Source organism: Polypterus senegalus, chromosome 8 (assembly GCF_016835505.1).
Source record: "Polypterus senegalus isolate Bchr_013 chromosome 8, ASM1683550v1, whole genome shotgun sequence".
Classification (NCBI taxonomy): Eukaryota; Metazoa; Chordata; class Cladistia; order Polypteriformes; family Polypteridae; genus Polypterus; species Polypterus senegalus.
The window spans coordinates 178032104-178045492 of NC_053161.1; the positions used below are offsets into that span (position 1 = coordinate 178032104).

Below are 13389 nucleotides of genomic sequence, written 5' to 3' on the forward strand. Positions count from 1 at the left end.
TATGGTGTACGGTCTAACAATTATAAGACACATTTTGTGAAAATCGGTTAGTAAAGTTACAACTGATTTCAACAGCAGAGCTCCGCACGACTCCATATCTGTTCTGTGAGTTTATAGGCTGATCTGACCGCTCCATTATGGCTGCAGTGTAGACACATCGCTTTAAATAGGTACAGCGGCATCTGTGAATGGATATCGGTAGTCACGTGTTTGTAGGCGCGTGCGTGCCGAGTGACGTCACGAAGAGCGACGAACACTTAAAGCACGCTGTCTCCTGCCAATGGCTAGTGCTGGAGAGGCAGAGAACGAGTTTACAAGAAATCACCGAGAGGCAGACAAAGGGTAAGTGTTTGGAGACTAAAGACAACATGTTATGTTGATGTGAATTTTCATTCGCTTCACTCATTTACTGCGCGCGACTTGAATGAGAGGCGAGCAGCGTGTCCGTGTCCGTGTCCGTGTCCGTGTCCATCAGCCCACCGGCCGCCTTTGCACAACTGAATCCGTAGTCTCTTTGCTGTTCATTGGTGTTCTGTCTCATTTCTACTTTACATCGAGTAGACACACTGACTCCTCCTTCTCGTCTTCAATCGTGACCTCAAATCAATGAACTCGAAGAGTCGCCTTTTCCGCACACATATAGCGCCTTGATCTCTGCCTTTCCCAATTCAACATGCAGTTTCCAGTTTAAAGACCAGAGCGGAATTGGTGACCGGCCAGCCGTAAAAAAGCAGTGAGGTGGCAAGGTTTTCATTGCAGTTATGCGCTAAATAGAAGCGACACTAAGCATTTGTGTTTTGTCGACTTTAGAGGTGTCTGTGTTTCCATTGAGTAACTACTGTATATGTGAATAAGGTTTGTTATATCACCTGAAGTAAAAATGGTCACCGATATAATGGCCAAGGGGTCGCCCACATAACACCTGGCTTCGGCAGATCGAGGGTCTGCCTGGGGGGTTGCCAACCGGGATCCCGAGTTGTTTCGCCGTGTAGTGGGTGCGGCCACGTGCTTTACCAGTGCATACTCCCCAGCTTGACTTGATATAACGGGTGTTGGTTCCATTATTTCAATTACGTCTACAATCGCCGGAGAGAATATGGGGTGTGTCCGGGCATATGCCTCAAACTAATGAGGCAATACATTACCTGATGTGGATGAGGTACGGCAGATTTCGCAACGCAATTACAAGTCAAACAAAATACTGAAGGTGTATGGTGCAATCGACGGCTCAGATAAAACTTCACAATCCCCCACCCCATTAGTGCATCAGTGACGAGTATCGGGGTTATGTTGACAAAAAAGGCTGGACATCCTATTGATCATGTCATGCGATCTAAATACTGCCACTGGAGTTATTGTTTTGTTGATTCGCCTGAAAAACCACGAGCTGTGAACGAATATATATAAAAAAAAAAAAAATGGGAGAGATTGCAGGAGTTGGGATTTAGTAGGAGTTTAGCACTGTATTAGATATGAAATCATGTGTGACTTTGTTTGCTTGGGTGCAATTTTTACTTCTTCAAGATGAACCAGTTAAACGTAAAACTTGAGTTTTTGAGTTGAACACAGAGCTGATGTTCTAAAATATGTTATTTTAAAGTCTCCTAACGTTTATGGAGACCTGTACCATGTAGTTGCTGTCGTCCATCACTAAGCACTTTTATCCATAGTTTTATTTCTAAACCCCCAGCTGTTACCTAGTGCCTCAGTTATTAAATAAACTGTATTAATCCCAAGGAGAAATTCAGATGCATATAGCAGCAGCAACATAAAAACCAGGACAAATACTAGCCAATCCAAATGATATGTGAATAGAAATAAATACATAATTTAAATATAAATGTATATTGTTCAGATATTTTAAAAGAGCATTTCCTAACTCTGGGCTACAATTGGTGGGAAGAAAAAAAAAACACCTCAAAATAAAATGTAACCAGTTGAATCTCCAACACTGTAACTGGCTTTGAATAAAAGCATCAGCCAAATTAAATGTAAATGTTAACAAATGCACCAGGAGGAAGTTTTGTGTTCAGGCATTGTGCATCCTTTGAGCTCAAGTTGCTTTTCCAGGTGTATAAATGGTGCGCATGGACGAAAATGTTGCAAACTACCGTTTCCACTCTCAAATTGTGATGGATAAAACCTAAACTTGGTGAAAAGCCACACACATTTTCACGCTAGTTCAAACCCTGGCATGCGCCAGTTCTCCTCTGTTTTGCAGAGTGGCGGCACTTGGCATCAAAGCAGTGGGTACTGTTCGTGTGGCTTCCCTTTCTTTTTTTTAGATGCCACGGCTTTATAAAAACACTGAAATTAACCGCATATTGTTTATTAGTTTAATGCATCTGATTGTAATTAACCTGTAACAATATAATGGTCCACAGAATGGTCAAACTATTCTAGTAGTAGTAGTTTATTTATATAGCGCCCTTCACAGACAAGAAGTCACAGAGTGCTGAACAGCAAATACAGAATAAATACAAACAGTTGAAGGAACATAAACATAACATAAACAAAAGCAGTAAAACAAAAAAAAAACAAACTGGATCTATTTAGCACTAATTAAAAGCTTGTTTAAAAAGAAATGTTTTTAGTTGTTTTTTAAAAGAATCAACAGACTCGACTCCACGCAGACAACAAGGCAGGCTGTTCCATAGTCTTGGTGCCACAGACTGAAAGGCACGATCCCCACGGGTTTTTAGCCGAGTGCGTGGGACAACTAAAAGGCCCTGTTGACCAGATCTTAAGAGTCCGGCAAGCTGTATGGTGTTGGAGCAGGCTGGTTAGGTACTCGGGGGGGCCTGTCCATGCAAAGCTCTGAAAGTGAGTACCAAAATTTTAAAATGAATTCTATAAAACACTGGGAGCCAGTGCAGTGTGTACAGAATGGGAGTGATATGATCACTCCGGCTAGCACGAGTTAGGAGCCTGGCAGCTGCATTTTGAACTAACTGGAGGCGTGACAGAGAGGACTTGCTCAAACCTGTAAAGAGAGCATTACAGTAATCAAGCCGTGAAGAGATAACAGAATGAACAAGCATCTCAAATTCTGATTTAGAAACAACATTTCTTAGTTTTGAAAGATTTCTTAAATGAAAGAAACACGAGCGGCTGACTGACCGTACATACTCATCAAGTGTCAGGGACTGGTCAAAAATAACCCCAAGGTTACGTAGACTCGACTTAATAACAGGAGAGACAGAAGATAATTTTAAACTGATCTCAGAATGAAGAACAGGAGGAGCAACAATTAGTACCTCAGTTTTTCCTGAATTCTAAATACCATAGCTGCTTTAGCGTTGTTACTCTCACTGCACCATCATCATCTTCTTCTTCTTTCAGCTGCTCCCTTTAAGGGTTGCCACAGCGGATCATCTTTTTCCATATTACTCTCACTGCACCACTCAGAGTATTTATATCACTGTATCTGAGTGTGAATCACAGCTGTACAGAAGCTGATCGGAAAGAGAATTATCGGTATACAGCATCAAGCACACTCTGCCTCAGCCATGCTGTCTATTGAACTGCTGTCATATGACAAACGCCTCGGAGCCTTTCCTTTATGAACCTCGTGGTTCAGAAACAGTTTCATCCCAAGAACTCTAAACACACTCAATCAGTTCATCAATTGCTCCTTGTAGAACTGTTTGTACTTATAAGTACAATCATCATAACCTGCGATACAGTTATAATATTGCACAACCTGAGCCACTTTATAAAAGTGTGTATTTACATATGATGATATAATTAAGATGAAATGCAGCAAAATGTTATACATATAAAACTTCTATCTACTGTATATTGTTAATAAGTAAACATGAGGACAGAGTGCCACCGCGCTAGCAAGGAGCTGGCGCTCCATTCACGGATTGTTCCTGCCTCGCGCTGTTCTCTTGCTGGTGCGACCCTGGAAAGATAGATGGACAGAATAATAAAACACGTGCTGCGAAGATATTTCAGTGTTCCTTAATTGGGTATTTGGAGGGAGAGAGAAAAGTAAGGACAGGAATTGGGGGTTAGTACATTTTGAAAGAGAAAGTACTGTTGTAATTATCTCCGCGAAGGTCACGCACGGCACAGCAAGCATCTTGCAGGAGGCAGGAACAATCACTGGACAGGGTGCCGGCTCATTGCTGTCACTGCGCCTCCGTGTTCCCATGTTTAATAACATGCTTTCATTCCAATCATCATGAAAATGATATCGCATATACATATCAGTATTTTAATTATTCAGAGAACTGTAATATAACGAATGTAATGGATTCTCTGTCCTGTTGGATGAAGAGAAGGCCCGGAAGCGTGTAGTGATTCACACACACAGAGCACAAAGAAGATCAAATAAAAAACAAAGCATTTAACGTGCTTCTTTAGTTATGATGGGATTTGAGAAACTAGTAAATTAAACGAGTTTAAGATGAAGTTTAGGATGTTCTGCTTTTAATGACAAAATCAAACTACGTGATTAAAGTGGAAATTTTGAGATTAAAGTTGACATTTCGTGCTTTTTTTTCATCACCGTGTGCCTATTTTTTTTTTCTCTGTACCCTAATAAGCTTTCATATGACACTCGGACGGTGGGCTACGACTCGCCTTTGCATGGTGACTGTGATATCTGACAACTTTTTTTTACTTCGGGCACTGTGCTACTTTGTGAACTTGAGCTTTTGAGTTTCTCCGACACGCTATGTCACTCGATCAACTTCCTTTTGTTGATTATACCACTGTTTAAACCAACAAATCGTAAGTTTTTCTTTGCCTCCACTTGGTATTCATTGAAATTCTTCTATTACCCCATGTACTTTTACCATGGTCTTTTCACAGAACGCTTAGCTTAAAGGCTATTTATATTAATTTGAATATTCAAAGAATTGTAATTCTGGGAGGAGTTGGGGCGGGACAGCAGGTGCGTGTACATGTTACTTTTCACGCTGACGGCTATTTATGGAGCTGAAGAACGTGGAAGTTGGCAAATGCACAGATTTATGTATTTGTATTTTTTTGTACGTACGAACATTTCCGCTTTTGTCCTTGCGTCATGTTTTAGTGTGAATTCTACGCACTGCATTCTGCATGAGGCCCCAGGAGACTACGGAGTAGAACGCCACACTGGCGACTATGGACTGGTAGAACATTTCCAGCAGTTTACTGCCCATATCAGCAGACCTGAGTCTCCTTAAGTCCTGCCTGCTCTGGCCCTTGTCTGGTGCCACTGTGTGGTCAGACCAGACCAGTGTTGTTTATGTGGACCACCAGGTACTTGTAGCTCTGCACCACTTCCACATCCTCCCCCTGGATAGCGAATGGTCTCGGAGGCTGCATAGCACACCTAAAGTCCACCACCAGCACTTGTGTCTTGCTGATGTTGAGTTGCAAGTTGTTGTCCCTTAAGCATGACTCTTGAAACTGTGAGGTCCAAATGGCTGCTATTGCTGTGGAGAGAAGCCATTCATATGAGAAAAGAATTGGATTAAGGGGGTCAGAGAAAATTAAGACAATTTAAAAGAACATCATAGCACTAGCCTGCTGGGTATTTTGCTACACATGTTCACCGAAATTGCATATTTTAGTTCTTTTTCCATATGAAATATGGAGTTGTTTGTATCATCATAAAGTCCTTTCCTTGCACATTTTCTGTTTAGTGCCCCCAATGCCTTGATGTTTGTGCTGAACAGCTCGGGTCACCAGAGTGCATGTCTGACTACTCGTGGGAGACATCAGGCTCCATTACAGTGGCAGCAAACCCCCATGTTCATTTCACATCTGATATGAAGAGTTAGTCAGTGTGCAATAAACAGGGTGACTTGATGTAAGCCATCACTGAGAGGGCTGTAAAATGAAATTCAAAGGTTTTTGTGTAATAATCGTTTTGATGATATCATCCTGTTCTTTCCACAGAGAGCAAAGCTGCAATTTACCATACCGTCAAGATGGACATGAAAGTGAAGGTATGCAAGGAGCAAAGGACTGCAAATGTTAAGGACGAGGAGGATGGCGAATGGCAGGAGAATCTCTGCATTAAAGATGAGGACTGTGAACTGGGGTCCGTGGGCCTTAAAAAGGAGGCTAAAGAGAAATGTGTCAGCATTGAGACACACACATGTAAACATGTGGAGAGTGTCAAAGAAGACCTTCAGTATGGGTGTCCTGATGAAGTTGTGACCGGGTTAGTCTCTTCTCAGAGCAGACACTGTTCCTCTCTGGAGCGTCCTATCAATGTAAAGTCAGAGTCTGACACAATGACGAGTGAGGGAATTTCACCTGTTAGAAATCTGATCGATCAGCCCGGAGAAGGTAAGTATAAAGTAAAAATGCGTGTAAGCTTTGGGGTCTGTGGTTATGGGCCTGAAAGGGGCTATCTTGTGCTAATTTGATGTGTTTTATTGTGTGCTTAATGCAGTTTGAACATTCATTTATATTGCTGTTGTAAGGTGTGGCAGTTTGGTGTTGTGGTCTGATCTTCTTCAACAAAGTCCCAATGACAGACAGACACGATTGTCTTAAACTAACGCCCAAACAATTGGGTGAGTTTTCATCATTCCATTGGAGCTGCCTGAAACACAAGGCAACCCATACAAACAAATTCCCGATACGGAATCTAGAAACAAGGTCAAAAATTGAACATGGAGTCAATAAATCCAATAATCACAAAGCACAATAAGGCATGAGAGACTCTCCACTTCCTCAGTGCATTCAGGTGAACTGCCAAGAACTGTGGGAGATTTCTAGGGTGGAGGGCTGTTCCTGATGCTGATTGGCTGGTAGCCCCACCTCTTGAGGGACCATCCACAAAACACATGGAATGGAACAGAAAGAAATAACTCCCATAACACAAGTAACATTAACAAAAATTAGAGTCAAGTATGAACAATAAAGACATAAAACTAGTTGAAATGTAACACGGCATAGCGGACCTTCATGCTGAAAATGGGTTCCATGGAATGATAGTTACCTAGTGGGGTAGGAGGTTGGCAAATAGCTAGGTATAGTGTGACTTGTCCGGACACACAGCTTGTGGGCCAGCATGTGTGACTTTGGATTTGGTGATTTAAAGAGTAAGATCTACTGACTGTATAGACTTACTGGGACACTTTTTAACCGGTATGGCAGTGACCTTCCCCAACCAGAAGGACCGGTGGAGAAGACATAATTACAACAATACCTCCCCTGGAACACGAGGGTGATCCCCCTGGCTATGTTGGGGCCACGGGTTTGCAGCTTGGAAGCTCAACCCTACAGCGACCCGTGGTCACCGCCGGGGGTGCCTGGACACTTGCAGAGCCCTGGACTGCAGCACTTCCACTGCACGCAGAAGTGTTGCCAGAAGAAAATCTGGGGGCACCTGGAGTACTTCCGGGTGCCCATGCAACACTTTCGCCACAACCAGGAGTACAGCCGGAAGCTAATCCTGGAGCACTTCTGGGTGTGGTTTAAAGGAGGCCGACTCACTCCATTTGGGGATCTGGAGTCGGGAGGAGGAGGACAGAACTAAGAGGAGTGGAGGTGGCAGAAGAAAGGAAAAGCCAAAGGAGGGAGGGAAAGAAAAATAAAGGAAGAAGGGACTGAGCAATATTTGTGGGTGATATGTGTGCTGTAAAAGGAAAGAAGAAAGAAAAGAAATACGTGTGTGTGCTTGGACTAGGGTCACTATGCCTGTCTGTGTCAGGGTTGAATTCCACACAGGCTTGTTTAAGAAGTCAGATACATGGAGGTGTGTGATTGGGAGGTTTAACCTGTCTAATCTGAGAGAGGTATGAATTGTCATTGGATTTCCGTGCTGGTCACTGACAGTCTATAACGAGCACCGTATTTCACCTCAACAGTTCTGCATACCAAGTACGTTGAGCTGGTGGTTAACTGTAGTTGTGCATTCTGATCTGAAGCCACAAGTTCTTAAAATTTGAGTAAAGTGAGGTACTGAGTTGCTAGTTGATCACCATTTGGCACTGAGCTGAGCAAAGCTAATAATCCAAATGGGTTTTGAAGTCTTCTGTTCAGAAAGAGTTCCAATGCAGAGGAGCTTCATGGCAGCCATCAGAAGCATGGAGTTTGAAAAGACCACAGTTAAGAGGCCACTGCAAGAACCTCTGGTCAGAAGCCTGGTTCTCACTCATGATGGTAGTTAAAGGACCCTTTGGTGGACCTTAAGGGTAGAGGAAGCTGTTAAGGTGAAGAAAGAGGTCTTCCATGTAATGTGAGTCTCCTGATGTGACTGAAATGAACCAAAAAGGTTGTAGAGACCTGTCTTCTGCTATAAGAGAGAGCATTAAACAGGCATTATTTGTATACTTAAGATTACAATACAATGGAGCAAATTCCACTTTGACTACCATAAATCATGACCGTACACATCCAGTACCGTTCTGTTGGATCTTAAAAATTTCACCCCTGTTTTACAAAGTTAATCTATCCTGGAGTCCCCTGCCATTATCTTTCAGGGCACATAAAAGTAACTGCAGTAATTTTTTGGGGGGTTTCCTCATCTGATTGTTTTCTGTCCGACCACTGCAGCTCTTATAGGACTGTGTTTTAATGTGTCGCTTTGGTGATTAAATAAGCCATTTTGATATTTTGTTTGCAAAATTCCACCACTAATCGTTTCAGTTGGGTCTGTCACATATAATTTGTTTAGTTTAATGATTGTGCTCATTTAGTGAGTAATTGTAAAAAGTTGAGTGTCCTTCTGTGTCTAACCTTTGTGATTGTATATACTTTTAAAGTGTTGCTCATTATTTTAATGAGCATTTATTTGATGATGTGACTTAATGTCAATAGCACGAGAGCAAATTGAAAATCTCTTCTTCTTTTCCCCCCAACCCCTTGTAACCCTCATACAGGAGACAAACCTCACTGCTGTTCTGAATGTGGGAAACGATTCCTTTACAGGGGCAATCTTCAGAATCACTTAAGATCTCACACCAGGGAGAAGCTGTATCCTTGTTCTGAATGTGGCAAGCAATTCACGACCAGCTCCAATCTTCAAAAACACAAAAAAATTCACACGGGAGAGAAGCCGTATTGGTGTTCTGAATGCGGGAGACAGTTTTTGAGAAAAGACAGTCTTTTCAGCCACGAAAAAGTTCATATGAAAGAGAAGCCTTATTGCTGTTTTGAATGTGGCAAACAATTTTGTAAAAAGAGTAGTCTTCAGCGGCACACTAGAATGCACACTGGAGAGAAGCCATACTGCTGCTTGGAATGTGGGAAACAATTTTTTCACAAAGCCAGTCTTCAGAAACACACTGGAAAGAAGCCCTATTGCTGTATGGAATGTGGCAAACAATTTTGTAAAAAGAGTACTCTCTGCCAACATACTAGAATCCACACTGGAGAGAAGCCATATCGGTGCATAGAATGTGGCAAAGGATTTTCACGAACCAACAGTCTTAAGTGCCACATAAGAATCCACACTGGAGAAAAGCCATATTGTTGTTCAGAATGTGGCAAACAATTCACACACAGCAGCAACTTTTTCAGACACGTAAAAATTCATACAGGAGAGAAGCTGCATTGCTGTTCTGAATGTGGCAAAACGTTTTTAGGAAAAAGCCAGCTTCAGCGGCACAAAGAAATTCATGTGAGAGAGAAGCCATACTGCTGTTCTGTGTGTGGTAAACGTTTTTCACGTACCGATAATGTTAAGAGACACAGTAGACTTCACACAGGAGAAAGGAGAGATGAAAAAATGAAGATCATGCCCAGAGGTGTGGCATTGGAAGGTGCGAGATCTCGTAAAGTCCTAGCCAAAATATAACAGTCTTGTCTATTAACATGTGAACTTTATGGTAGTAAAGAATAAATTTAAGATACAAAGAAAGGGTACAAAATATGCTACTGCAGGATAATTGAACAAGGTCCTTTTTTAGAATGTTAAGTGGGGATACATAGAGTGTAACTCCTCCACCACAGTGCATTCAGGGGTTCAGAGTCCTTCTGAGAGCAAAAGGGACCCTCAGAGAGCTGAAGACCATAACCAGAAAGTCAAAACTCTACTGACCAAAGAGTTAAGTGCAGAACCAAAAAGAGACAATCCGGAAAACAGATTGATAGTCAAAAAACCCCAAACCAAATCCCATAAAAGAAATTTCTAACAACATTTGGATGACTTTCAGTCTCAACAAATGTGTCAGGAAAATGAATATCTACTGAAACTATCAGCCTTGAGTCGGAGTGTATCATTTAGAAGTTTGCACTCAGAAGAAAATGTTAAGTACTTTGGAATTAATGAAGGTGTAGACATGAATCGTAAGGCACGAAGGCAGACATTCAGCAGAACAAAAAGGACCCTTGGGAGCTTCTTCACTGCCCACCACACAATTCATCGGTAGGAAAAAAAAACCTGGGTAGGTGTGTCTAGTGAATGAATTGTGTTACAAATATATAATACAATAATAAAACCATACACACAGTGTACATGATAAAATACAGTATATTGTTATTTTAAACATGTTGAAAATTCATATTGTAGAACCATGTCCTGCTTGAAAGCACAAAACATAGTAAAAATGCATAATTACAATAAGGTGATGATACAAAAAGGATCTGCGTTCTTTGATCTTGAGTCATGATTCAGTTTGAGAATCAAATGAACAAGTATTGTAAAACTCGTTCTTGGTTAAAAAAATAGTTTGAGAATCGAGTGAATGAGAATTGTGTTTCCTGTTTCCCGATTAATGATTAAGTTTGAAAATTAAATGAACGAGAATCATGCGTCTCGTTCTCGGGTAATGAATTATTTCAAAGATCAACTCCTGTTGATCTCCACTGAGTCAAATCATTCCTGCTCATGAATCAATTCATGTGACCCATTAAATACACTGCTCACAAAAATTAAAGGAACACTTTTTTTATTGGGCCTGGCATGAAATCAATTAAACCTGTCTGATAATTTTCTGGTTGGTTAAGCAGCTGAGGTCATTGTTAATCACTTTCAGCTGTATTGGTGTTCATGGACTTAACGACAGGTGCACTAAAGTGGCAACAATTAGAAAACCCTCAAAACAGGACTGGTTTTACATGTGGAGGTCATTTCAAGTTTCTCCCTCTTGATCTTTTTTGGCTGGTTTTCCACTCGTGCTAGTTTTGGCTTGAGTAATCATCTCTACTGGCAGTATGAGGCGATTCCTTAACCCTACAGAAGTTGCACAGGTTGTCCAACTTCTCCAGGATGGCACATCCACACGTGCTGCAGCAAGAAGGTTTAATGTGTCTCCCAGCACAATCTCCAGAACATGGAGGAGATTTCAGGAGACTGGCTGTTATTCTCAGAGAGCTGGACAGGGCCGTAGAAGGTCCTCAACCCATCAGCAGGACCGATACCTGCTCCTTTGTGCAAGGCGGAACAGGCTGAGCACTGCTCGTGCCCTACAGAATGACCTCCAGAGGGCCACTGGTGTGAATGTCTCTACCCAAACAATCAGGAACAGACTTCATGAAGATGGCCTGAGGGCCCGACGTCCTGTAGTGGGCCCTGTGCTCACTGCCCAGCACCGTGGAGCTCGACTGGCATTTGCTCAAGAACACCAGAATTGGCAAGTCCGCCACTGGCGCCCTGTACTTTTTACAGACGAGCGTTCACCCTGAGCAGCTGTGATAGACGTGAAAGAGTCTGGAGAAGACAAGGAGAACGATATGCTGCCTGCAACGTCGTTCAACATGACAGGTTTGGTGGTGGGTCAGTGATGGTCTGGGGAGGCATATCCATGGAGGGACGCACAGACATCTACTGCGTAGGAAATGGTGCTCTGACTGCCATAAGGTATCGAGATGAAATCCTTGAACCCATTGTCAGACCCTACGCTGGTGCAGTAGGTCCTGGTTTCCTCCTAATGCACGACAATGCCCGGCCTCATGTGGCAAGAGTATGCAGGCAGTACCTGGAGGATGAAGGAATTGAAACAATTGAATGGCCTTCACGATCCCCTGACTTAAACCCAATAGAACATCTGTGGGACATTATGTTTGGTCCATTAGGCGCCGCCAGGTTGCTCCTCAGACTGTACAACAGCTCAGGGATGCCCTCATACAGATCTGGGAGGAAATGCCACAAGACACCATCCGTCGTCTCATTAGGAGCATGCCCCGACGTTGTCAAGCATGCATACAAGCTCGTGGGGACCACACAAGATACTGAAAAGCATTTTGAGTAGCAGAAATTAAGTTTTTGAAAAAATGGACTAGCCTGCCACATCTTCATTTCACTCTGATTTTAGGGTGTCTACACAATTGAGCCCTCTGTAGGCAGAAAACTTTTATTTCCATTAAAAGACTTGGCATCCTTTTGTTCCTAAGACATTGCCCTGTCGTTATTTGTATAGATATCCAACTTCATATTGAGATCTGATGTATCTAATGTGTTTCTTTAAAGTGTTCCTTTAATTTTTGTGAGCAGTGTATGAATGCCTCATTTGTGAATTGCCTGCCGCTAATTGTGACTTCAAAGTGAGAACGCAAAAAAAAAGAAAATGCTGATGGAGAGACCAAAACTGGAGTTCCATAAATACCGATAGAATTTTAAGGTCTGTGATTTGAAGGAAAGATGGGGTGAAGAGGTTTGTATGAAATGGGCCAGCAGTTGGAACAACTTGGTTTCCTGCCCATCACTTGGGAAAACAAGAAGAGAATGAGCTATGGCATGTCATTGCTTGGCTTACTCGACCATTTCATCTGCTGCTCTTCTGGAGCTGTGGAATGAGGGTCACGTTTGTATGGATTTTGGGATCAAATTGCCAGAGGACATTTGTAAGGTGGGCTTTCAGTTGTGTAGGTTTAGCACACAACATTTAGTTGCAGGTGGCGGTGGACAGAGGGGTTGTTTAGTAAGCCTTGCACGTGCCCGTTTACTGTGCCTCATTCTTGACTATTTCCTTCTCTTCATGGAGGAAGGCTTTCTTCTGAAAAGGGGAGATGGAGGATTTCTGTTTTTAGAGTTGCTGTTCCAATACTGTAGTTTTTAGCTTATTTTTAGATGAAGTGCTGTAAGTGTTCTTTATACGAACATCTGGATGAAGAAGAAAAAAAAAACCCTTGAGACATCCATTAAGTGAATATTAAGCAGGGATAGCCTGAAAGTAAGTCTACCACCTGTGTCCAGCGGGGGGCGCATGCTACCTGAGAAGTAGTTTGTTACAAACTGCAGCCTTTGCTAAAGCTATAATTATAAAAAAAAAAAAAAAACTCTCTTTAATATCTTTCTATTATTAAAAAATATATTGTGAGAGAGAGATGGGAGACGATGTGACGATGTGGGTTCAGGCTCCACACTCCCATCTGATTTTGGGAACCCTTGAACCCAACACCGTCGATAATGTTACCGAGTGAGCTAGTCAATGGAGGCAAATAATTCCAGCAAGGGGAAGGTATACAAAAAGTGCAACAGTGCTTTTATTAAAA

At 42.2% G+C, this 13389-nt stretch overlaps 1 protein-coding gene across 1 annotated transcript; it reads left to right on the plus strand.

Annotated features, from left to right (window-relative positions):
• The first annotated feature begins 242 nt into the window (after positions 1 to 242).
• On the plus strand, positions 243 to 10831 carry LOC120534507 (gastrula zinc finger protein XlCGF52.1-like). The gene is made up of 3 exons (XM_039762110.1): positions 243 to 342; positions 5896 to 6291; positions 8835 to 10831. Exons 2-3 carry the CDS (start codon positions 5928 to 5930, stop codon positions 9749 to 9751), a joined length of 1281 nt encoding a protein of 426 aa, XP_039618044.1. The 5' UTR covers positions 243 to 342; positions 5896 to 5927; the 3' UTR covers positions 9752 to 10831.
• The last annotated feature ends 2558 nt before the right edge of the window (positions 10832 to 13389 follow it).

What these genes read in the sequence shown, in the direction of transcription:
- LOC120534507 (XM_039762110.1), top strand. Translation starts at nt 5,928, where the DNA reads ATGGACATGAAAGTGAAGGTATGCAAGGAGCAAAGGACTGCAAATGTT. An exon ending in GATCGATCAGCCCGGAGAAG is followed by an intron (nt 6,292 to 8,834) that starts GTAAGTATAAAG and finishes ACCCTCATACAG; the next exon opens with GAGACAAACCTCACTGCTGT.